This window comes from Schistocerca americana, chromosome 2 (genome assembly GCF_021461395.2).
Source record: "Schistocerca americana isolate TAMUIC-IGC-003095 chromosome 2, iqSchAmer2.1, whole genome shotgun sequence".
Lineage (NCBI taxonomy): Eukaryota > Metazoa > Arthropoda > Insecta > Orthoptera > Acrididae > Schistocerca > Schistocerca americana.
Genome location: NC_060120.1, coordinates 927,883,264 through 927,909,445, shown reverse-complemented (window position 1 = coordinate 927,909,445; position 26,182 = coordinate 927,883,264). Strand labels below are relative to the sequence as shown.

Sequence of the window (26,182 nt, the reverse complement as noted above, 5' to 3'; positions counted from 1 at the left end):
TCGCTCAGCATCACCTAATGTACACTCCTGGAAATTGAAATAAGAACACCGTGAATTCATTGTCCCAGGAAGGGGAAACTTTATTGACACATTCCTGGGGTCAGATACATCACATGATCACACTGACAGAACCACAGGCACATAGACACAGGCAACAGAGCATGCACAATGTCGGCACTAGTACAGTGTATATCCACCTTTCGCAGCAATGCAGGCTGCTATTCTCCCATGGAGACGATCGTAGAGATGCTGGATGTAGTCCTGTGGAACGGCTTGCCATGCCATTTCCACCTGGCGCCTCAGTTGGACCAGCGTTCGTGCTGGACGTGCAGACCACGTGAGACAACGCTTCATCCAGTCCCAAACATGCTCAATGGGGGACAGATCCGGAGATCTTGCTGGCCAGGGCAGTTGACTTACACCTTCTAGAGCACGTTGGGTGGCACGGGATACATGCGGACGTGCATTGTCCTGTTGGAACAGCAAGTTCCCTTGCCGGTCTAGGAATGGTAGAACGATGGGTTCGATGACGGTTTGGATGTACCGTGCACTATTCAGTGTCCCCTCGACGATCACCAGTGGTGTACGGCCAGTGTAGGAGATCGCTCCCCACACCATGATGCCGGGTGTTGGCCCTGTGTGCCTCGGTCGTATGCAGTCCTGATTGTGGCGCTCACCTGCACGGCGCCAAACACGCATACGACCATCATTGGCACCAAGGCAGAAGCGACTCTCATCGCTGAAGACGACACGTCTCCATTCGTCCCTCCATTCACGCCTGTCGCGACACCACTGGAGGCGGGCTGCACGATGTTGGGGCGTGAGCGGAAGACGGCCTAACGGTGTGCGGGACCGTAGCCCAGCTTCATGGAGACGGTTGCGAATGGTCCTCGCCGATACCCCAGGAGCAACAGTGTCCCTAATTTGCTGGGAAGTGGCGGTGCGGTCCCCTACGGCACTGCGTAGGATCCTACGGTCTTGGCGTGCATCCGTGCATCGCTGCGCTCCGGTCCCAGGTCGACGGGCACGTGCACCTTCCGCTGACCACTGGCGACAACATCGATATACTGTGGAGACCTCACGCCCCACGTGTTGAGCAATTCGGCGGTACGTCCACCCGGCCTCCCGCATGCCCACTATACGCCCTCACTCAAAGTCCGTCAACTGCACATACGGTTCACGTCCACGCTGTCGCGGCATGCTACCAGTGTTAAAGACTGCGATGGAGCTCCATATGCCACGGCAAACTGGCTGACACTGACGGCGGCGGTGCACAAATGCTGCGCAGCTAGCGCCATTCGACGGCCAACACCGCGGTTCCTGGTGTGTCCGCTGTGCCGTGCGTGTGATCGTTGCTTGTACAGCCCTCTTGCAGTGTCCGGAGCAAGTATGGTGGGTCTGACACACCGGTGTCAATGTGTTCTTTTTTCCATTTCCAGGAGTGTAATTTGACTACATTCCATACCATTTTTTTTTTTACATTTGTTGATGTTTATCTTATAATCTATTTTTAAGACACTGTTCCATTCAAATGCTCTTGTGAAGGAATTAGTATCATCAACAAAACTCAAAGTTTTTATTTTTCTCCCTGCATTTTAATTCCCTCACCAAGTTTCTCCTTTGTTTCCTTCACAGATAGCTCTGTGTACAGACTGAATAACATTAGGGGTAGGCTAGAACTTTGGTTCACTTCATTCTCACCTACAGCCTCCCTTTCATGATCCTTGACTCTTATTACTGCAGTCTGGTTTCTGTACAAGTTGTAAATATCCTTTTGCTCCCGATAGTTTATCACTGCTGCCTGCAGAATGTCAAAGAGTATATTCCAGTTATCATTGTCGATAGATGTTTCTGAATCTGCAGATACTATATATGTAGGTGTCTTTCATCATTCTGTTTTCTAAGACAAGTCGAAGTGTTCCTACCTTGCATATTCCTTGCATATTGCTACATTTTTCTGAAACCCAAACTGACCGTTTCCAAGTTTGGCTTCTACTAGTTTTCAGTAAATAATTTGTGTCAGTTTTTTTGCCACCATGGCTTATTAAACAGAACGTTCAGTAGTGTTCAACCTGTCAACACCTGTCTTCACTGGAATATGAATTACTACACTCTTCCTGAAGCTTGAGGCTATTCCAGCTGTCTCATATATCTTGCAAAGCAGGTGGGATAGTTTTATCATGGCTGGTTCTCCAAAAGATCTCAATAACTCTGCCAGAATGCCGTCTATTCCATGGGGCTTAGATCTTTCACTGCTCTGTTAGATTTTTCTCCCAGTATCAAATTTCCCATCTCATATTGACCTACTTCCTCTTCTCATAAAATAAAATTATTGTCCAGTATGTTTCCCTTATAAAGACCCTCCACATATTCCTTCCAGCCTTCAGTCTTATCTTTGTTGCTTAATACTTGATTTGCCATCTGAGCTCTTGATATGTATGCAGTTGTGTCTCTTTTCTCCAAATTTCTCTTTAATTTCCTTGTATGTGACAGCCATTTTTTGTGTTATTTATGTGTGTTTCTATACCTCTGCATTTGTGTTCTAGCCACTCCTGTTTTCCATTATGTGCATTTTGTCAACCTATTTGTTGTTGTTGTTGTTGTTGTTGTTGACTTCAGTCCTGAGACTTGTTTGATGCAGCTCTCCATGCTACTCTATCCTGTGCAAGCTTCTTCATCTCCCAGTACCTACTGCAGTCTACATCCTTCTGAATCTGCTTAGTGTATTCATCTCTTGGTCTCCCTCTACGATTTTTACCCTCCTCGCTGCCCTCCAGTACTAAATTGCTGATCCCATGATGCCTCAGAACATGTCCTATCAACCGATCCCTTCTTCTAATCAAGTTGTGCCACAAACTCCTCTTCTCCCCAATTCTATTCAATACCTCCTCATTAGTTATGTGATCTACCCATCTAATCTTCAGCATTCTTCTGTAGCACCACATTTTGAAAGCTTCTATTCTCTTCTTGTCTAAACTATTTATCGGCCATGTTTGACTTCCATACATGGCTACACTTCACACAAATACTTTCAGAAATGACTTCCTGACACTTAAATCAATATCCGATGTTAACAAGTTTCTCTTCTTCAGAAACGCTTTCCTTGCCATTGCCAGTGTACATTTTATATCCTCTCTACTTCGACTATCATCAGTTATTTTGCTCCCCAAATAGCAAAACTCCTTTACTACTTTAAGTGTCTCATTTGCTAATCTAATTCCTTCAGCATCACCCGATTTAATTCGACTACATTCTATTATCCTCGTTTTGCTTTTGTTGATGTTCATCTTATACCCTCCTTTCAAGACACTGTCCATTCCGTTCAACTGCTCTTTCAAGTCCTTTGCTATCTCTGACAAAATTACAATGTCATCGGCAAACCTCAAAGTTTTTATTTCTTCTCCATGGATTTTAATACCTACTCCACATTTTTCTTTTGTTTCCTTTACTGCTTGCTCAATATACAGATTGAATAGCATCGGGGAGAGGCTACAACCCTGTCTCACTCCCTTCTCAACCACTGCTCCCCTTTCATGTCCCTCGACTCTTATAACTACCATCTGGTTTCTGCACAAATTGCAAATAGCCTTTCGCTCCCTGTATTTTACCCCTGCCACCTTCAGAATTTGAAAGAGAGTATTCCAGTCAACAATTTCAAAAGCTTCCTCTAAATCTACAAATACTAGAAATGTAGGTTTGCCTTTCCTTAACCTTTCTTCTAAGATAAGTCGTAGGGTCAGTATTGCCTCATGTGTTCCAACATTTCTATGGAATCCAAACTGATCTTCCCCGAGGTCAGCTTCTACCGGTTTTTCCATTCGTCTGTAAAGAATTCGCGTTAGTATTTTGCTGCTGTGACTTATTAAACTGATAGTTCGGTAATTTTCACATCTGTCAACACCTGCTTTCTTTGGGATTGGAATTATTATATTCTTCTTGAAGTCTGAGGGAATTTCGCCTGTCTCATACATCTTGCTCACCAGATGGTAGAGTTTTGTTAGGCCTGGCTCTCCCAAGGCTGTTAGTAGTTCTAATGGAATGTTGTTTACTCCCGGGGCCTTGTTTCAACTTAGGTCTTTCAGTGCTCTGTCAAACTCTTCACGCAGTATCATATCTCCCCTTTCATCTTCATCTACCTCCTCTTCCATTTCCATAATATTGTCCTCAAGAACATCGCCCATGTATAGACCCTCTATATACTCCTTCCACCTTTCTGCTTTCCCTTCTTTGCTTAGAACTGGGTTTCCATCTGAGCTCTTGATATTCATGCAAGTGGTTCTCTTTTCTCCAAAGGTCTCTTTAATTTTCCTGCAGGCAGTATCTATCTTACCCCTCGTTAGATAAGCCTCTACATCATTACATTTATCCTCTAGCCATCCCTGCTTAGCCATTTTGCACTTCCTGTCGATCTCATTTTTGAGACGTTTGTATTCCTTTTTGCCTGCTTCACTTGCTGCATTTTTGTATTTTCTCCTTTCATCAATTAAATTCAGTATCTCTTCTGTTACCCAAGGATTTCTACTAGCCCTCTACCTACTTGATCCTCTGCTGCCTTCACTACTTCATTCCTCAAAGCTACCCATTCTTCTTCTACTACTGAGTGAGGTAGTGCAGTGGTTAGCACATTGGACTCGCATTCGGGAGGACGAAGGTTCAATCCCGCATCCGGCCATCCTGATTTGGGTTTTCCGTGATTTCTCTAAATCGCTTCAGGTAAATGCTGGGATGGTTCCCTAGAAAGGGCACGGCCGATTTCCTTCCCCATCCTTCCCTAATCCGAGCTTGTGCTCCGTCTCTAATGACTTCGTTGTCGACGGGGCGTTAAACAGTAATCTCCTCCTCCTCCTCCTCTACTGTATTTCTTTCCCCCATTCCTGTCAACTGTTCCCTTATGCTCTCCCTGAAACTCTGTACAACCTCTGGTTCTTTCAGTTTATCCAGGTCCCATCTCCTTAAATTCCCACCTTTTTGCAGTTTCTTCAGTTTTAATCTACAGTTCATAACCAATAGATTGTGGTCAGAGACCACATCTGCCCCTGGAAATGTCCTACAATTTAAAACCTGGTTCCTAAATCTCTGCCTTTGTATAGATGTGTATGTTCCCTTTTGCCTTCTTCAGTTGTTACATTCTTAAATGTTCTTCTTTTTTCAATTAAATTCTGCTCATCCTTTTTATCCCAGGATTCATACTAGGCCACATCTTTTTACCTACATGATCCTATGCTGTTCTTTCTTTTTCATCGTGTAAAGCTATCCATCCATTTTCTATCTTGTTCTCATCCCCTGTTTCAGTCCACTGTTGTGTAATATTCCCTCTGAAACTCTCAGTAATCTAAGGTTCTTTCAACTTATTGAGGTACCATCCCCTTAAATTCCTACCTTTATGATTTTCTTCAATTTTAATCCACAGCTCATAACATGGTAAAAGTCCACATTTACCCCTGGAAATGTCTTATAGTTTAAAATCTGGTTTCTTACCATTAGATAATGAATCTGAAACCTTATAGCATCCCCATATCTTTCCACATACACAACCTTCTTTTATGATTCGTAAACCAGGTGTTAATGATGATCAAATTATGCTCCAAGCAAAATTCTACAGGATGGGTTCCTCTTCATTTCTTTGCCGTAACCCAATTTCTCTTATTATTTTTCTTTTTCTTCCTTTCCCTACTATCTTTGCTGAAATTCTGGAATCACTCTTGAGGGATAGAATCTATTCACTGGAAAAATGCTGAATAAAGTGTTTATGCTGAATAAAGTGCTTTGAACTGAAATAAACTATACCACAAAAAAGTTAATTTCTTACAAAAAAACAACAATCTTTCATTGTCAAGCCAAGAAATTTTTATCTTGCTGTCACAGATTGTATGAAGTGGCAGCCAAACGATTGTATATCTAGCTTTAAATGATGTTCACGGCTATATTCATACATTTGCGTACAGAATTATAATTCCATTAAACTTAATCAGTTTTTATGCTTAAGACATTCACATATATAGGTATATCTGGAATGAAGTTAAATATTTGTCCGAGTTTAAAACATCTCTACATCCATCTACATCTGTACTCTGCAAACAACTATGAAGTGCATGATAGAGGGTACGCCCCATTGTACCAGGTATTAGGATTAATTCTCATTCCATTAATTAATGGAGTGTGGGAAGAATGATTGTTTGAATGCCTTTGTGTGCTGTTATTAATCTAATCTTATCCTCACAATCCCTACTTGAGTGATAAGTAGTGGGTTGTAGTATATTCCTAGAGACGTCATTTAGAGCCAGTTGTTTAATCTTTGTAAGTAGGCTTTCTCAGGATAGTTTACATCTACCTCAAAGAGTCTGCCAGTTTAGTTTATTCAGCATCTCTGTGTTACTCTCCCATGAGACAAACAAACCTGTGACCATTTGTGCTTCCCTTCTCTGTAAACATTTAATATCCCCTATTAGTCCTGTTTGGTACCCATCCCACACACTTGAGCATAATTCCAGAATGGATCACATGAGTGATTTGCAAGCAATTTCTCTTACAGACTGCATTTTTCCAGTATTCTACCAATAAATCGAAGTCTACCACATGCTATACCCTTGACTGAGCCTGTGTGTTCATTCCATTTCATCATCATCATCAGTTATCTGCTATATTAGCAGGTCCTTTGCCTCTCCATTTTCTGCGATCCATTGCTTCCTTCTTAAGGCTGCTGTATGTTGTACCGTCCATCATGTCATCCAGTATCTGGAATCTCTTCCTTCCTCGCTTCCTTTTCCCTTCTACATAACCTTCTAAAACTGTTTTTATCAGTCCGTAATTCTTTCTTAATATATGCCCAATCCAATTTCTTTTTCTTCTCTTTATTACATCTAGTAACTGTCTTTTCTCTCCCACTCTTCTCTGTACCTCTTCATTTTTTACTCTGTCCATCCAACTTATTCTTTCCATCTTCCGCCATGTCCAGATCTCAAAAGCCTCCAGCCTTTCTCTGTCTTTTTTCCTCATAGTCCATGTTTCAGCGCCATATAGAAGAACACTCCATACAAGACATTTTATGAGTCTCTTTCTGAGTTCTCTGTCCAGACCGCTGCAGAAGATTCTCCTTTTCTTATAAAACGCCTCTTTTGCCATTGCTATCCTTGTTTTAATTTCTGTGGTGCACTTCCAGTCGGTGTCTATCCTGCTTCCAAGATACTTAAAATTTTGCACCTGTTCTAGTGTTTCTCCATTCAGCACAATTTTTATTTCCTTATTTCCTCCTATTGCCAATACTTTTGTTTTATTTGTGTTAATTTTCATTCCATATTTTTTTCCGTTAGTTGCAATGGTGTCCACCAAATCCTGTAATTCTTTTTCCCCTGTGGCTAGAAGGACCATGTCATCAGCAAATCTCAAGCATCCTACTCTTCTTCCTCCAATTTCTACTCCTTTGTCATCTAATGAGCATTGGTCAATCATATTTTCCAAGTACAGGTTGAAAAGAGTAGGTGATAAACAGCATCCTTGTCTTACTCCTTTCCCTAGTCTTATCCAGTTTGTACTTTCTCCTCTCACTTTAACTGAAACTTTTTGATTAAGGTACAATGAGTTTATAAGTCTTCTGGTTCTCCAGTCCACTCTCTTTTCCCTCATAATAGTCGCCAGCTTGACCCAAACCACATTGTCAAATACCTTTTCTAAATCGATGAAGCACATATATAGGTCTCTTCCTTTTTCAATAAACCTTTCTCCCAAGATTCATAGGAGCCCTATTGCATCTCTGGTGCCCGTATTCCATCTAAAGCCAAACTGCTCCTCGCCGAGATTCTCCTCTATTACTTTTTCAAGTCTTTTATTAATTATTCTTAACATCACTTTGGTTGCATGTGAAATGAGGCTGATTGTCCTGTGCTCGCTGCATTTCTTGGTTCCTTGTTTTTTCGGTAATGGAATCATTACTGTTGTCAAAAAGTCCTCAGGCCATTCACCACTGTCATATATTTTATTACATAACCTCAATATTTCTCTTATTCCATTGTGGTTCAAGCATTTTAGTATTTCTCCCGGTATTGTATCTGTACCTACTGCTTTGCCATTTTTCATTGCAGCAATGGCAGACTTTACTTCTTCCATTATGATGGTCGGTCCTTTCTCTTCATCACTTACACTGTTGTGTGATTCAAGTTCCTGAGTTTCTGGTTTGCTATTTGTGTCATATAGCTCTTTTATATATTCTTCCCATCTCTGGAGGACATCGTCACGATCTTTGTACGCTACCTGTTCGTCTTTACTCAAAATTTCCATAGTAGCACTTCCTACTCTGTTTTGTTCCCATGTCATAGTCTTTACTCTGTTATATAGTAAGTCGTATCTTCCCTTCCTGTCCAGTTCTTCAATTTCATCACATTCCTCTTTTAGCCATTTTTTCCTAGCCTGCTCTGTTTCTCTTCGCAGTTCGTTATTTAACCTTCGGTACATCTTTCTTGCATCTTCAGTGTTCTTGTTTTTCAATTTTCTTCTCTCCTCCATCTTGGAAATCATTTCTTGTGTGACCCATGGTTTTTTTGACCTTTTACATATCCTATATTTTGCTGTCCTGCTTTAATGATTCCTTCTTTCAGCATATTCCAGTACTCGTTGGCATTATCAGGTGCTTCTTTGTCTCGTAATGTGTTTAGAAAGTCCCGAGACAGCATTTCTGTAATTTGTTCTTTGTTGGACCTTATCTTCTCTAGATCCCACTTCTTCACCATTGTCGCCTTTTTCAGTTTTTTCATTCTTATTTCTATTTCTGCCATAAGTAAGTTGTGGTCACTATTAATATCTGCACCTGGTAATGTGTGCACCTTCTTGATTCCATTCCTGTATCTTTCTTCTACCAGTATAAAATCGATTTGGTTTCTATATTTACCCCCTGGTGATTTCCAAGTGTAGAGCCTCCTCTTATGGTTCTTGAACCATGTGTTTGCCGCTATCAGCTGCCTTTCCCTGCAGAAATCAATTAACCATTCACCTCTGTCATTTCTCTTTCCAAGACCATAACTGCCTACTATGTTTCCCTCTTTCCCTTCTCCCACAATGGCGTTCCAGTCTCCCATTACTATTTTGCAGCATTTTTTATTTTCGTCCATTATTCTCTCTATTACATTGTATGTTTCCTCTACAATTTGGTCATCATGTTCTGAAGTTGGCGTATACACCTGGAGAATCAGTAAATCTTTTTGTGCTCCTTTCAGCCTTACACCAATAACCCGGTCATTTGCATAGTCTACATATTCCACACATTTAGTCAATTCCTTTGTCATAATCATTCCTACTCCATTAATTCCTTTTACTTCTCCTCCTGAGTAGTAGAATACATATTCATCTGACTGCAACTCTCCATGTCCATTCCATCTTACCTCAGCAACTCCTACGAGGTCCATATGATTCTTTTCCATCTCTCTTTTAAGGTTTTCTAGTTTTCCTGCTTGTAGCAGAGTTCTGACATTCCAGGTACCAATTCTCGTTTTGATTTTTTGCCTCCTTTCAAGTTGTGTCCCCCCCCCCTCCACCCCCCGGAGATCCGAATGGGGGACTATTTTACCTCCGGACACTGATTTAACATGAGAGGAAGCCATTTTTTGTGCATAAAATGGAGACTGCATTCCATTTCATATACCTGCAAATATCACACCAAGGTATTGTTGGATTTGGTGGATTGCAGCTGTGACTCATTCATATTATGGTCATAGTACACTGATTTTCTTTATTTTTTGTGAAGTGAACAGTGCTACATTTCTGAACATTTAAAACAAGTTTCCAATCCACTTTGAAATTTTATGAAGATCTGACTGAATATTTATGCAGTACTTCACTATATATAACTATAGATAACTACATCATCTGTCTGCCCCGGTAGCTGCGTGGTCAGTGCGACAGACTGTCAATACTAAGGGCCCGGCTTCGTTCCCGGCTGAGTTGGAGATTTTCTCCGCTCAGGGACTGGGTGTTGTGTTGTCCTAATCATTATCATTTCATCCCCATCTACATCTACATCTACATCTATACTCCGCGAGCCACCTTACGGTGTGTGGCGGAGGGTACTTATTGTACCACTATCTGATCCCCCCTTCCCTGTTCCATTCACGAATTGTGCGTGGAAAGAACGACTGCTTGTAAGTCTCCGTATTTGCTCTAATTTCTCGGATCTTTTCGTTGTGATCATTACGCGAGATATATGTGGGCGGTAGTAATATGTTGCCCATCTCTTCCTGGAATGTGCTCTCTCGTAATTTCGATAATAAACCTCTCCGTATTGCGTAACGCCTTTCTTGAAGTGTCCGCCACTGGAGCTTGTTCAGCATCTCCGTAACGCTCTCGCGCTGACTAAATGTCCCCATGACGAATCGCGCTGCTTTTCGCTGGATCATGTCTATCTCTTCTATTAATCCAACCTGGTAAGGGTCCCATACTGATGAGCAATACTCAAGAATCGGACGAACAAGCGTTTTGTAAGCTACTTCTTTCGTCGATGAGTCACATTTTCTTAGAATTCTTCCTATGAATCTCAACCTGGCGCCTGCTTTTCCCACTATTTGTTTTATGTGATCATTCCACTTCAGATCGCTCCGGATAGTAACTCCTAAGTATTTTACGGTCGTTACCGCTTCCAATGATTTACCACCTATGGCATAATCGTACTGGAATGGATTTCTGCCCCTATGTATGCGCATTATATTACATTTATCTACGTTTAGGGAAAGCTGCCAGCTGTCGCACCATGCATTAATCCTCTGCAGGTCCTCCTGGAGTACGTACGAGTCTTCTGATGTTGCTACTTTCTTGTAGACAACCGTGTCATCTGCAAATAGCCTCACGGAGCTACCGATGTTGTCAACTAAGTCATTTATGTATATTGTAAACAATAAAGGTCCTATCACGCTTCCCTGCGGTACTCCCGAAATTACCTCTACATCTGCAGATTTTGAACCGTTAAGAATGACATGTTGTGTTCTTTCTTCTAGGAAATCCTGAATCCAATCACAAACCTGGTCCGATATTCCGTAAGCTCGTATTTTTTTCACTAAACGTAAGTGCGGAACCGTATCAAATGCCTTCCTGAAGTCCAGGAATACGGCATCAATCTGCTCGCCAGTGTCTACGGCACTGTGAATTTCTTGGGCAAATAGGGCGAGCTGAGTTTCACATGATCTCTGTTTGCGGAATCCATGTTGGTTATGATGAAGGAGATTTGTATTATCTAAGAACGTCATAATACGAGAACACAAAACATGTTCCATTATTCTACAACAGATTGACGTAAGCGAAATAGGCCTATAATTATTTGCATCTGATTTATGACCCTTCTTGAAAATGGGAACGACCTGCGCTTTCTTCCAGTCGCTAGGTACTTTACGTTCTTCCAGCGATCTACGATAAATTGCTGATAGAAAGGGGGCAAGTTCTTTAGCATAATCACTGTAGAATCTTAAGGGTATCTCGTCTGGTCCGGATGCTTTTCCGCTACTAAGTGATAGCAGTTGTTTTTCAATTCCGATATCGTTTATTTCAATATTTTCCATTTTGGCGTCCGTGCGACGGCTGAAGTCAGGGACCGTGTTACGATTTTCCGCAGTGAAACAGTTTCGGAACACTGAATTCAGTATTTCTGCCTTTCTTCGGTCGTCCTCTGTTTCGGTTCCATCGTGGTCAACGAGTGACTGAATAGGGGATTTAGATCCGCTTACCGATTTTACATATGACCAAAACTTTTTAGGGTTCTTGTTTAGATTGTTTGCCAATGTTTTATGTTCGAATTCGTTGAATGCTTCTCTCATTGCTCTCTTTACGCTCTTTTTCGCTTCGTTCAGCTTTTCCTTATCAGCTATGATTCGACTACTCTTAAACCTATGATGAAGCTTTCTTTGTTTCCGTAGTACCTTTCGTACATGATTGTTATACCACGGTGGATCTTTCCCCTCGCTTTGGACCTTAGTCGGTACGAACTTATCTAAGGCGTACTGGACGATGTTTCTGAATTTTTTCCATTTTTGTTCCACATCCTCTTCCTCAGAAATGAACGTTTGATGGTGGTCACTCAGATATTCTGCGATTTGTGCCCTATCACTCTTGTTAAGCAAATATATTTTCCTTCCTTTCTTGGCATTTCTTATTACACTTGTAGTCATTGATGCAACCACTGACTTATGATCACTGATACCCTCTTCTACATTCACGGAGTCGAAAAGTTCCGGTCTATTTGTTGCTATGAGGTCTAAAACGTTAGCTTCACGAGTTGGTTCTCTAACTATCTGCTCGAAGTAATTCTCGGACAAGGCAGTCAGGATAATGTCACAAGAGTCTCTGTCCCTGGCTCCAGTTCTGATTGTGTGACTATCCCATTCTATACCTGGTAGATTGAAGTCTCCCCCTATTACAATAGTATGATCACGAAACTTCTTCACGACGTTCTGCAGGTTCTCTCTGAGGCGCTCAACTACTACGGTTGCTGATGCAGGTGGTCTATAGAAGCATCCGACTATCATATCTGACCCACCTTTGATACTTAACTTAACCCAGATTATTTCACATTCGCATTCGCTAATAACTTCACTGGATATTATTGAATTCTTTACTGCTATAAATACTCCTCCACCATTGGCGTTTATCCTATCCTTGCGGTATATATTCCATTCTGTGTCTAGGATTTCGTTACTGTTCACTTCCGATTTTAACCAACTTTCCGTTCCTAATACTATATGCGCACTATTTCCTTCAATAAGGGATACTAATTCAGGAACCTTGCCCTGGATACTCCTGCAGTTTACCAATATTACGTTAACTTTTCCTGTTTTTGGTCTCTGAGGACGGACATTCTTTATCAACGATGATAATGTCCTCTCTGGTAAGCCGTCAGGTATTTTATCGTTTCGCCCAAGGGGGGGTCCCTCTAACCTAAAAAACCCCCGTGTGCACGCCACACGTACTCTGCTACCCTAGTAGCTGCTTCCGGTGTGTAGTGCACGCCTGACCTGTCTAGGGGGGCCCTACAGTTCTCCACCCAATAACGGAGGTCGATGAATTTGCAACCATTATAGTCGCAGAGTCGTCTGAGCCTCTGGTTTAGACCCTCCACACGGCTCCAAACCAGAGGACCGCGATCGACTCTGGGCACTATGCTGCAGATATTAAGCTCAGCTTGCACTCCGCGTGCGATGCTGGTTGTCTTCACCAAATCAGCCAGCCGCCGGAAGGAACCAAGGATGGCCTCAGAACCCAAGCGGCAGGCGTCATTCGTTCCGACATGTGCTACTATCTGCAGCCGGTCACACCCAGTGCGTTCAATAGCTGCCGGAAGGGCCTCCTCCACATTACGGACGAGACCCCCCGGCAAGCACACCGAGTGCACACTGGCATTCTTCCCCGACCTACCCGCTATTTTCCTGAGGGGCTCCATAACCCGCCTAACGTTGGAGCTCCCTATAACTAATAGGCCCGCCCTCTGTGACTGTCGGGACCTTGCCGGAGAATCGGCCACTGGCCCAACAGGCGAGGCACCCTGTGGTGGCTCGGAAACGATGTCATCACCACTAGGAAGCACCCCGTACCTGTTGGAAAGGGGTAAGGCAGCTGCCACGCGGCCAGATCCCACCTTCGCCTTTCGGCCAGGCACGCGCGAGCCCACCACTGTCCGCCATTCACCCTGGAGTGATGGCTGACCGGTAAGATGCTCACTGCCGGAAGACGCAGCGACATCAGGGGTTCCATGTGATTCCAAGGCCACCGAAGTAGGCATAGGTCTCACCACAGTTGCCCCAACGCCACTACGAGCCGACGCCTGCGCCTCGAGCTCGATGAGCCTAACAGACAAAGCCTCCACCTGCCCCCGAAGAGTGGCCAATTCTCCTTGCGTCCGCTCACAACAACCACAGCCCCTACACATGACTATGTTTACCCTACTCTATACGGTGACAAATTCCCAAGATAATCTTCTGATGAGCTACTCTGATAATCAAGAAACACTCACTGAAATACGAGACGCGAAAACTACGCTAGGTTTTCCCAGAAAAACTATTTAAAAGCTAAGCGCAGCAAATAAGTACAAAAACGCTTTATACAAACAGTACTCGCTGCTGCTGGTGCTGTCGCTCTGGCTGTCACAAGACAACTGCTGATTCAAGTGACTAGTGGCTAACGGCCGCGAAACAAACAAAAGACGGTTTTAGGGCGCTTTCTGTTCTAAACGATCAAGAAAACACTAAGAAATCTAACACGAAAACTACGTAAAGTTTTATCAAGAACTGTTAGTTACTATGCAGAGCAGATAAACACAAATAGAACCCCTTCCTTAGTGGAAGGTCGTAAACAAAATGCAAAATAAACGCTTTATACAAACAGTACTCGCTGCTGCTGGTGCTGTCGCTCTGGCTGTCACAAGACAACTGCCGATTCAGGTGACTAGTGGCTAACGGCCGCGAAACAAACAAAAGACGGTTTTAGGGCGCTTTCTGTTCTAAACGATCAAGAAAACACTAAGAAATCTAACACGAAAACTACGTATAGTTTTATCAAGAACTGTTAGTTACTATGCAGAGCAGATAAACACAAATAGAACCCCTTCCTTAGTGGAAGGTCGTAAACAAAATGCAAAATAAACGCTTTATACAAACAGTACTCGCTGCTGCTGGTGCTGTCGCTCTGGCTGTCACAAGACAACGCGCAAGTTGCTGAAGTGGCGTCAAATAGAAAGACTTGCACCAGGCGAATGGTCTATCCGACGGGAGGCCCTCGTCACATGACATTATTATTACTACATCATCACCAAAATGTCTGAGGTTAGTATTGATATTGTCCACAAGATCATTAGTGTACAACATGAATAGCAAGAGTCTCAACACACTTCTCTGGGGCACACCCAATGTGCACGTAATGATAACTCTCCATCTGAGATAACATGCCGCATGCTTCCTAACAAAAAAACTCAATAGTCTCAAATTTTTCTTCACCCATCTCTCTGCCTCCATACCAAACCTTCAATTTGTAACAAACATTGTAGCCCCAACTGGTGTTCAGACTGTGAACTCCTACATTCCAGAGAGTAGTATAAATGATATAAAAATACATTGAGGAATATTATACATATAACTGAGTTTGATGGGCATCATATCAAGCTCTCTTCAAAATCATGGCTCACTGTTACTGTATACACTATGTGTATTATTCTAACATCTTCCTTCTTTTTGTCTTCTTTTCAAAATGAAATTCATCAGTGCAAAGGCTAATTTTCTGTAAGGTCTACAGTAAATCTTTATGGAGTTATAACAATTTTTTATATATATATATAATAGAAGGAAACATTCCACGTGGGAAAAATTATATATAAAAACAAAGATAAGGTGACTTACCGAACGAAAGTGCTGGCAGGTCGATAGACACACAAACAAACACTAACATACACACAAAATTCAAGCTTTCGCAACAAACTGTTGCCTCATCAGGAAAGAGGGAAGGAGAGGGGAAGACGAAAGGAAGTGGGTTTTAAGGGAGAGGGTAAGGAGTCATTCCAATCCCGGGAGCGGAAAGACTTACCCCTAAGGCATGGCACTCACTTTTTAGGCAGTCTTTACTACAGCAGCTTTCAAGGATCCTCATCACACAGCAGAATGTGTTCAAGTTTTTGCTGAGATTGTCAATATGAGTTCCCCACCTGACATCCTGGATCCACAGCCCGAGATACATTGCCAGGTCAACTATATTTACAGCTTTATTTGACAATCTGATATTTGCAGTTTGTGGAACCTTTTCCTTGACGTTATGGAAGTTGGTTGCTACAGTTTGTCCTTCATTTATGACTGACTTATTGTATGTGAACCATTTTGCTACGCTATCCAATGTCTTTGTCTTGTTTTCTTGTAGTAGGTTTTCTGATTTTGCAGTAATGACAAAATTTGTGTCATCAGCAAACTGGTAAGCATTTTGGCACTGTGTGTTTGTTTGTAGGTCATTTAAGAGTATATATGGGAGGAACAGCACTGGTCCCAGTACTGATCCTTGGGAACATCATATTTCATGTCTTGGTAATCTGTGTATGGTTTGTGATTCTGTTAAACCAGTGTGTTGTATTTCCACTGTTTATTTCCATCCGCAAAGGTATGACCTGATCCAGTCATTAGGTGTGCCTCTGATGCCTAGTTGATTTAATTTCTGTAGGAGTGCTTCATGATCTATAATATCGAATGTTTTTGACAAGTCAAGGCATACACTAGTGATATAATCACCACTGTCCACTTTCTTGTAAATTTCACTTAGGAATTCATAGATAGTACTGTTGGTTGAACAGCTCTTTCTAAACCTGTGTTGTGCTTTGGATAGGGTTTGATATTTTTCCATAAAGACTGAAAGTCTTTTGTGGAAAACTTTTTCTAGAATTTTTGAGAATCCAGGCAATAGGGCAATTGGCCTGTAATTGTCAACTTCTTCTTTGTTTCCTTTTTTTATAGTTTTCTCTTTTTCGTGCTTGAGATCCTTATTCCAGTTTTTACTCAAGATCTGTTTCTATTATTAGACCTCAGTCTATGTTTCTTTATGAAGAATGCAGTTTCATAGTACTTGCTAAATATTTCCATAACTCTGTTGGACTTTTCACATGTACTTCCATGCTCATATACTGCATTCCACGTTTCCTTAGCTAACAGTTGTCTGAAGGTTTCTATCTTCTGTTTGCTTAGGTTTCGTTCTTCTTTGACTAGTTCTGCTGGCATTGTGGGTTTAGGTATTGGTAGTGTATGGAAAGAAATACACTGTCCATTATGGTCACTAAATCCTGTTTTTATGGTTCCAGCCTGGAAGCCATTTTTTTCTGCATTTATGAATGTTTAGTCAATAGTGGTCCAGGTAGTTTTGGTAATTCTAGTAGGAGAGATTATAGTGGCCTATAAACCATACATTGAAAGAATGGTTGTGAGATTTTGTTTTACATTTAAGTTTTACTGGTAATTTATATTGAAGTCACTGCATACTATTAGATTTTTCTTGTTAGCTTTAAGTTTTCTGAGTGCACTGTCTAGTTTCTGTAGGAAAATTGTGACTCTCCATCTGGGCTGCTGTACAGGTAAATTATTATTGTTTTAGTGATGTTATTTCTGTAACTGAAATTTCAAAGTCTTTTTCTTTTCACAGTATCTCTAAGGATTTTAAGCAGTGATGTTCGGTGCTACTTCTAACAAACATACATGTCCCACCATGGGCAGAGGATGTCCTACAGAATGATGAGGATGATGTTAATCCTGGTAATTTTGTGACTGCTAACATATCACTACTCAACCAATGTTCACTTAAACATACAACAGAAGCTTCCTTGAGCTCAGCTGACAAGAGTATTTCGAATTTCTTGATTTTATTCAGAAAAGATTGAACATTCTGATGAAAGAGCATAAATTTTGCACTTCTGTCAAGTTCAAGCATATGTAACTGACCACTTACCTTCTTTTTTGCCTGTTCATTTTCACCACTGGTGTCTGCTTAGTCTTCTTTTTCTGGTGAGGCCATAAAAATCCTGGTTCCTTGTTGCTAGTTATCTTTTACAGTTTATTTGTTTTCTGACTGTGGACATCTTTTTCCCTGTAGCTGTGGTTTTATTTTTTGACATTTTAGTTTTGTTGCCTATCGGTGTCTCTTTTCTGTGTTTGTTCATAGCTGCAGAAGTTTCATCACAAATAATTCCTGAATTACATGTTTCAGGTTTTCTCAGACAGTTACTAGGTACTGTTTTTGTAGAGACTGGTTCTACAACAGTTGGTTTTCTTGTAATGTGGTCAATATTCTGTATTAATTTTGCTAGCAGTTTACCAGTGAGCAACTTTCCCAGTTTTGTTACAGCATTGTCCATGTTTCGTAAACAGTTCTCTTGATATGGGAAGTTCGAAGAATGTCACATTATGATAGGCCTTGCATATTGTTTCAAACTGTCTATTTATTTTTTCAAGCTCCAAATTTATGACTGAGTTATCTTGCAGGTCGTCTCTGTGTTGCATGCTAGTAATTATGATGTTGGGCACTTTGAGATCGTGTAGTGTAGTTTTTAAGCACTGTGTAGCATGTTTGCCCTCATTCTGGTAAACATCATTGCTTCCACCCATGATAATGACTGTATCATTCTTAGATAACTCATTCAGCGAGTTACCGTTTTTTATTGTCTCTGTCAAAGGTGTTTTTGGTTTTGTTTTTCCTGTGGCCGTAAGTGACGTACTGTAATCATTTCTTGTTTCAGCATTTCTCCTGGAGTGGCTGTCACCAAGCATCACAGCTTGTTTTTTTAACGTTGCTTGTTTATTATTTGCTGGCATTATCTTGGCCATGTATGCTGAGGAAACGATGTTTGCATATTTTGCAGATGAGGTTAGGTTGCTTTTTGGAAAGTTTATTCTTTGGCTCAGTTTCTTCTTCAGCTAATACACTATAATTTTTTCCTGTCACAACTGTTGGCAATGTATTGTCTGTGTTAAATTCTATTCACTTACTACCAATTGTTTCTGCGGGCCTGTTGAATGCTTTAAATTTTTCTTCAATAGTGTTTACATTTTCTTTTTCTTGTTCGATGCACACACTTCTGTTATTACTATGTGTATTTGTTCTTAATAGTTGTAGTTCTTCTTTTAATTGGAAGATATCATTTATGAGCATTCCCTTGACAAATTGTTCAGTATTTAAATCACAAGTTTACAACATCTTGGCTGTGTGCATGCACTGTTCACTGTCACTCTAACATAACAAATTTTTTGTATTGAGCCACTGGATGCAGAAAGAATGAATCCTTAGTTGGGTTTCAACACAAATTCGGAAACCTTTTATCACTCTTTCACCACATATACGGCAAGAAACATCCATGTTTTTGTTCTTAGGGTGGGACCGTGTGCAACGAGCACCTTGACGTGTCATCATATTTAAGCTATTATTTAATTTTCAAGATGATGTTGTTTTCACTAACAATGAACCACTGGTACTTAGATAGCTGTATGCCCTACAATTTCTGCTGAAGAGTGTCTTATTCACTTCAAATCAACACTTAATTAGGAATCACTTTATTGCATGTCTAATATGGTAGCCAACTTGCTCTGAGTATTTTATTAGTGTATATGTGTCAGTCTGGATTTTTGGACATTTTACGAACACATTTCAACTTGACACTTAACGTGCACTTTTAATCGTCACTAAGAAAAGACAGGAAACATTTAAAAAATGATGACAAAATGTTTGGAAAAGCTTTACACTGTGTGAAGGACTTTTCGTTGTCAACATATTTTGACATTCAGATGTGGAGTTAAAATTCAGACACCCCACTGTCTTGAACCTTGACCTCAATAGTCAACTGTAAGATCATGTTTCAAAGACATCTAATCATTTAATTTTGTCTTTTCAGTTCTCCATGTTTCCCACCCATACAGAGCTGTGGTCCTAACATAGCTTTTTATGACTGTTTTCTGACCTCACGTTTTATATTTCTGATTATTAGCAGATACTTCTTTTCATGCAAAACCATTTTGCCTTGTGCAGTCCTTACTTCTGCCTCTTTCTTATATCTTCCTTCTTTATCGTTCCTACTTCTGAGACAGACAAATCGTCTAACTCTTTGAGAGTTTCTTGCCCTAGTTTGACATTTAATAATCCATCATGCGCAACAGCTGCACATACTGTTCCCTTAATTTTATTTTTGTTTATGTGCATGTTATAGCTATCTGTTAGAACACATTCCATTTCATTCAACATCTGTACACTTTTGGTGACCAATATTATGTCATCAGCAAATTGTGTAATGCTGACTTTCTGCCTGTAGTAAACAACTCCCATTTTGAGATAGTCCTTTGCTTCCCTCATTGACTCTTCTATGTACACTATCTGATCAAAAGTATCCATGCACTCCTATATAATGTGGCATTGATCACTAGGTGTTATGAGAGATGGACCCACCACTGTAAAAGAAGATGGGGAGTACTGTGATATCCTGTTGTCAGTAGAGAAGCAGTAACAGCAGAGTGTGCCAGGCAGGAGAGCTCAGTAACTTCAAATGTGAACTTTTCATTGGATATCACATGAGTAACAAATCAATCAGGGACATTTCACCCCTTGTAAAGCTATCCAAGTTGACTGTTAGTGTAATAATAGTGAAGTGGAAACATGAAGAAACAACCACAGCTAAACAAAGATAATACTGATGTCATATACAGACTGACAGGAACTGTCACGCATTGCCGAGGGCGGTTGTAAAAAATTGCATGAAGTCAGAAGAAGGAATAACTTGTGAGTTTCAGAGTGTTACCCATAGTCCAACTACCACAGTGATGGCATATAGAAAGCTAAAAAGAATAGGGTACATTGGTTGAGCAACTCTTCATAAGCCTACATCTTTGTGGTCAGTGTTAAGTGCACTTTAGGAAAGAAGCCTGTGGGTGACTGGAAATGAGCAGTGAATCATGCTATACTTTGTGGCAGTCTTATGAAAGGGTTTGGGTTTTGATGACTGCTTGGAGAATGTTACTTGCCTTCATGTGTAGTAACAACAGTGAAGCATTGAAGAGGTGTTAAAAGGTAAGGGGATGTTTTTCAGCCACTAATTCACTAAAGTAAATGCCAAATGCAGAAGGATATGAACACATTTTACGGTGTTATGTACTGCCTACAGAAGAGGAACAGTTCGGAGATGGAGTTTGTTTGTATCAATGTGACAATACAGTCTGTCATAAAGCAACGTCTGTGAGGTAGTGTTTTGTGGACAATAACATTCCTGAAGTGGGCTGTCCTGCCCAGAGCCCTGACCTGAAGCCAGTGTAACACTTTTGACATAAGTTAAAACAATGACTTCAGTCCAGATCCCAGCGTCACTACATTCTCGTTTTCAGCTCTTGAGGAAGAATGGGCTGCCATTCCTCCATAGACATTCAGACACCTCCTCGAAAGTGTCCCAACAGAGTTGAAGCCATCATATTACGGTAATATCCACTAATTTTCGGCCTCTTGTGTCATTCCGTCAATGCTCATTATTTCACTCTGCTTTGGATACCCTTCTATCCCTGTAACTGATACCACACCACCTAAGAAAGGAAAATATTTATTCCAGAGTACTGGACACCATGTTAAAGTGTTTACAGTACCACTGTTGCTGGAGATGAATACTGAAGATACTATCTCTTCAGAACTGCGTAATGAACATAATTAGGTATGCCTTTAGGCGCCCTCCTGAAATAGACAAAAGAGGTAATCTTCATAGTATCTACACATCATTAAACACACAACAGCACAAAACTGTTTTAAGGGAGACAAATTTAACACAAGATAAAGCAATTTTATTTTCATTTATTCATACATACCAGTATGTCTTCATGGAAAAGTTAAAGTCAAAGCTAAGACAACATGGAATGAATTAGTAACTCACAATTTGTCCAACAGCCAGCATTGTGGCATTGTAGAATAACAGAGAATTAACTTGTATTGTGCTCTAAACAAAAAGAAATATCAGAATAATTTGTTTGTGGATTGGATACCTATTAAATAATTAAAATTCTTATAGCACATAAAACATCTGAAACTTTGTCAAATAATAATTTATAGTGCATAGAGGTCTGTAAGCTTATTTAGTGAGGCATTTGACTTTTGACTGTAAATGTGTGCATATTTGCCAGGTAGACAGAGATAAACCAACTTTTGGAACCTGGGTTTATTCACATGGTTAAATGAAAAGAAAGTTTTAAAGAAAATGGGATTCTAGAATTGTATTAACAGGAAAGTCACTCATTTATTAAATGGAGGTACAGCAGCACAGAATGAGACAGAACTCAACAACAAAACACCAGCAATATATGAGGTTTCCAAATCTGGTAAGGACGTCAACAGGTTTGAGGTTTGGGAAGCAAGAGTATGAAAAATGTAGATAAAACTGATCTTAAACTGGTTTAAATCACAATTTAATTATATTTGTAAAAAAGGTCAGAATAATAAATAGGTGAGTGAAAGAACAAAAGAAAACTATAAATAATATTGTGTGTGTTTTTCTTTGAGCTTAGGTCCACAGTTTTCATGAATTTCGAAAATAAATGAAAGGTTGTGTCTGTGTGTGTGCACTTGCCTTTGGGCACGTGCATGTATGAGTAAAATGAATAATGTAGAAGAATGCAGGTCAGCAGAAAAACAGAGCAGATTCGATAGTGGAAGGTAAAGAGAGGCTAAAAAGGTGTGGTGAAAATACAGGGTCTGAGTAAGGATGCCTGGTGTGAAGTGTGAAATTTCAGCTCAAAAAAGAATTGGACGACAATGGAAGAGATGTGTGTGTGGAGGAGGCCAACATTATTACTGAAAAATATCCTCCACGAAATTCCAAGCTACTAATGCTGGAAATAAAATCCAAGACATCCATGTGCTGAAGCAGACTTTGTGCTATAGATAAAGTACTCTCTGTTGCCAATAGAAATTTTTGTCTGCATCTACACTTTCTTGGCGATTGTTGTCATACTGACATAGAAAGTCCATCTGGTAAATAGCTTATTGATTTTAGATAATCATTGGCAGGATTGTGGCATAGAACAAGTTTTGCAGTGTATATTTTTAACTTGCCAGCTGCTCTCTCTGCCATTTCAAATCTCTTGATTTTCCCAGAACTCTTTCCATCAAATGAAGGAAGTCCAGATTCTGAAAGCTACTTATGTTCATAAGGATTGTATGTATTTATAATTCTGGTGCTGTCAGAGAGAGATTAATCTTATAGCTTCTTCTGTGTGCAGTCTCATGTACACTCTAAGAAAACTCTTGGTGAGATGACTGTACAGATTAGCCAAATCGATAGAAATAAAATGACATCTGTTGTTATTGAATGCTTTCTTCTTGCTCCCACCAGTTAACAGTTACCACTTTGAAACATTCAGTACCAGTCATTGTATTTAGATTTCTATCAATTCAGTTTTTCCTGTCTGCCACCTCACTAAATACTGATGCCACTGTTAATTTCAATATGATTAACAGATGACAGAAATCAGTGAATGGAAACTCCAGATAGGAATATCAGCAATGCAGGAAAAGACAGATTGCTACTTACCATAAAGAAGAGACATCAAGATTCAGACAAGCACAGTTAAAAGTCTCTCACATATAACTTTTGGCTACAGCCTTCATAAGTAAAACACACACACACACACACACACACACACACACACACACACACCAGCAAGCACACCTCATGCACACACGACGCGAACTCATGGCCCCGAGACGCTGGAGTTGGCGGGGTTGTGTGTGCGTGAGATGTGCTTGTCTCGTGTGTGTGTGTGTGTGTGTGTGTGTGTGTGTGTGTGTGTGTGTGTGTGCGTGTGTGTTTATTTTACTGACAAAGACTGTGGCCGCAAGCTATATGTAAGTGTCTTTTAATTGTGCCTGTCTGCAACTTGACGTGTCTTCTTTATGGTAAGTAGTAATCTTGTCTTTTTCCAACATTTTAGGTGTTAGGAATTTATTACCTTACTCCATTGTCAGCACTTATTCTATGGAACTGTTTCAGATTGCAAGACTGGCGCTGCTTGTGGTGTCATACGACTGTCCACACGGCCTGCAGACCTTTGCTACCAGTTCACTGCCTACTGGGACCGAGTCGCCTCAGTGTTGTACCACCAACTGCCTTACATAACGCTGGTCAGTACAGCTTTTAATTGAATTTACTCATGCAGAATATCTTGAGGATGTTTAAATTGGTCTGATATACTGTTGATAAACAGGTGTAATCATGACATTACTACACATAGTTAACATTCCAGAATGTATCTTCCACTGCGCAGTAAAGTTTGTGTTGTTTTGGAATTTTCTAATTGATTAAAATGTATGCTGGAACCTTGATTTCACAGTCTACACTCTTATCCCTATCCTTTCTTCCAGGAATGCTAGTTGTGCAAAGTTCACAGGATTACTTCTGTGAAGGTAGGAGATGAGGTATTGGTGGAAGTAAAGCTGTGACAACAGGTCATGAGTTGTGCTTGGGTAGCACAGTTGGTAGAGCATTTTCCTGCAAAAGGCAACCATTCCGAGTTTGAGTCTCAGTGTGGCACAATGTTTTAATCTACCAGAAAATTTCACATCAGCACATATTCCACTGTAGAGTGAAAAATGCTTTCTGGAAACATCCCCTGAGCTGTGGCTGGGCCATTCTCCACAATACCCTTTCTTCAAGGAGTGTTGCTCCTGCAGGATTCGCAGGAGAGCTTCTGTGAAGTATGGAAGATAGGAGATGAGGTACTGGTGGAAGTAAAGCTGTGACAACAGGTTGTGAGTCTTGCTTGGTTAGCTCGTAGAGCACTTGCCCATGGAAGGTAAAGGTCCTGAGTTTGAATCTCAGTCCATCACACAGTTTTAATCTGCCAGGAAGTTCCAGTGCTGTTATCGACTCAGCCATCCATGCAGAACTCAGATTCACCCTCTCAGCTTTACTTCAGACAGTCTGTCCCTCTTTCCTTCCAAACTTCACAAAAAGTTTTCTGTGTTTACTTTTCTGGGTTAACACTCGTGGAAGAAAAGACACTGTGGAGATATGGCTTAACCACAGCCTCGGGTATTGTTTCCAGAATGAATATTTCACTGTGTTGAGTTAAGACAAAGTTCAATATTCCATCTACACAGTGTTCATTATAAATCTTGTGCCAATACTTTTCCTATCATTTCTCCCTAAACACTATGTTTGAGACACTGTTAATGACTCTGTGTAATAATACTTTTCTTCTTTGATCTGAACCCAGTTAGTCAGAATATTTTATTGTTAACATTTGATGACCATGGCTAGATAAACCATAAGCTATTGCTTCACATGATCATTCCTCTTTAGGACCTTCACTGTGTGAAATAATTCAGAGCTGGGCATCAACAACTCTATGTGTCATTAGTCAGTACTAAGTGACAGAAAATCAAAGTCTCCATAAACAATGATTCCCATATTTAGTCTGCCATAGTGTCGTTAAACTGTCTCTAGCTTTTTATTTTTTTGGCAGCTTTAGATTTTTACTACTGATTGTCTGTAGTGTGTCAGTACTATTAGGTTGTGTGTTTAGTGATCACTGTTGTGGCACAGCATTTAAAGAGCTGTTGAGCACAATATTCTTGAAACTGAAGACTCTGGGATTAAAAATCAACTTTTTGTAGAAGAAGTCCCTCCTCCTAAATCACTGCCACTACAAGAGTATGATATTAGCTTATATAGCTTTCATCCAACAAGCTGTATCTGCTCCATTTCATAGATTTCCATGTGATGTTCTGATAAGCACAACACATTTGCTGGTGATCCATCAGTTCTTTAACTTTACAGTATGTACATTAAAAACTCAGTCTTTTTGTTTATGGGGCTTATAATGTTTTGTGGGAAGCAATTAAATGAATTTTCTGTAAGATCGATGAGCATGAGCAGGCTGGAGTATTTTGTTTTACTAGTATCTTTTTTAACTGTAACTGTATTGTTGGATGTAAGCTCCACCAGTTATGCAAAACACCATTTTTTCCAAGCTCCAAAAAATGTTTCAGCACCTCTGTGCCATCATCAGTGGGTTTCTGTTTTATTTAATCTGTAATGTGAACATTTTTCCTAAATGTTTTTTCTGTAGCTCTGTCTTTCAGGAGAAGATACTCTTAAAATGCCAAGGAAAAAACGTTGAAAAACCCAGATATAATATGGCTACTGCTTTGACTAGGTGAGATTATTCTGGTAATTAATCCTGCAAGTAAGCTCTCACTAGAAGTATTCAAGTGCAAATGATAAGTGGAACCAAAATTTCTTTGTGATGAGGAATATAAGTTCTACTTCTTTGTAGGAGACTTTATGTATTTTATGAAATTCAGTTAACTTTTTCAGGCATTATTAAAAGTCCACAGTTCCATTATATATAAAAATCCAGAATTTTGTTTACACTCCTTTCTAAACTTGATAGTGTCAGTTCTCAAGCAATATGTACTCCTCACAAGAATTTGTGCCACAGATGCTTTAAAGTGTGTGGAATTTTCTGTATTGTGTGCCAGCAAGTGGGTGCACTATGCTAAATGAAGCAAATGACAAGCTACTGCTATTGTGAACTTCTATTTCACCATGTGCAAAGCCAATTAGTGACAATTTGCTAACCAACTGAGTTGCAAAGAAATTAACAGCTAATGTTAGTAATGAGTTGAGCTCTATGCAGAGGGCCTTGCGCCATTCACAAGAGAGTTGCTGAACTTACTG

The 26,182-nt window shown here is 40.5% G+C and overlaps 1 protein-coding gene across 1 annotated transcript in view; it reads left to right on the top strand.

Annotated features, from left to right (window-relative positions):
* LOC124594870 (diacylglycerol kinase eta) overlaps window positions 1-26,182 on the top strand; it is a 563,158-nt gene that overhangs the window by 241,938 nt on the left and 295,038 nt on the right. Inside the window, exon 6 of the mRNA XM_047133339.1 lies at window positions 23,492-23,622. Within this exon, the coding sequence (XP_046989295.1) occupies window positions 23,492-23,622 (131 nt within the window). The remainder of the gene's footprint in view (window positions 1-23,491; window positions 23,623-26,182) is intronic.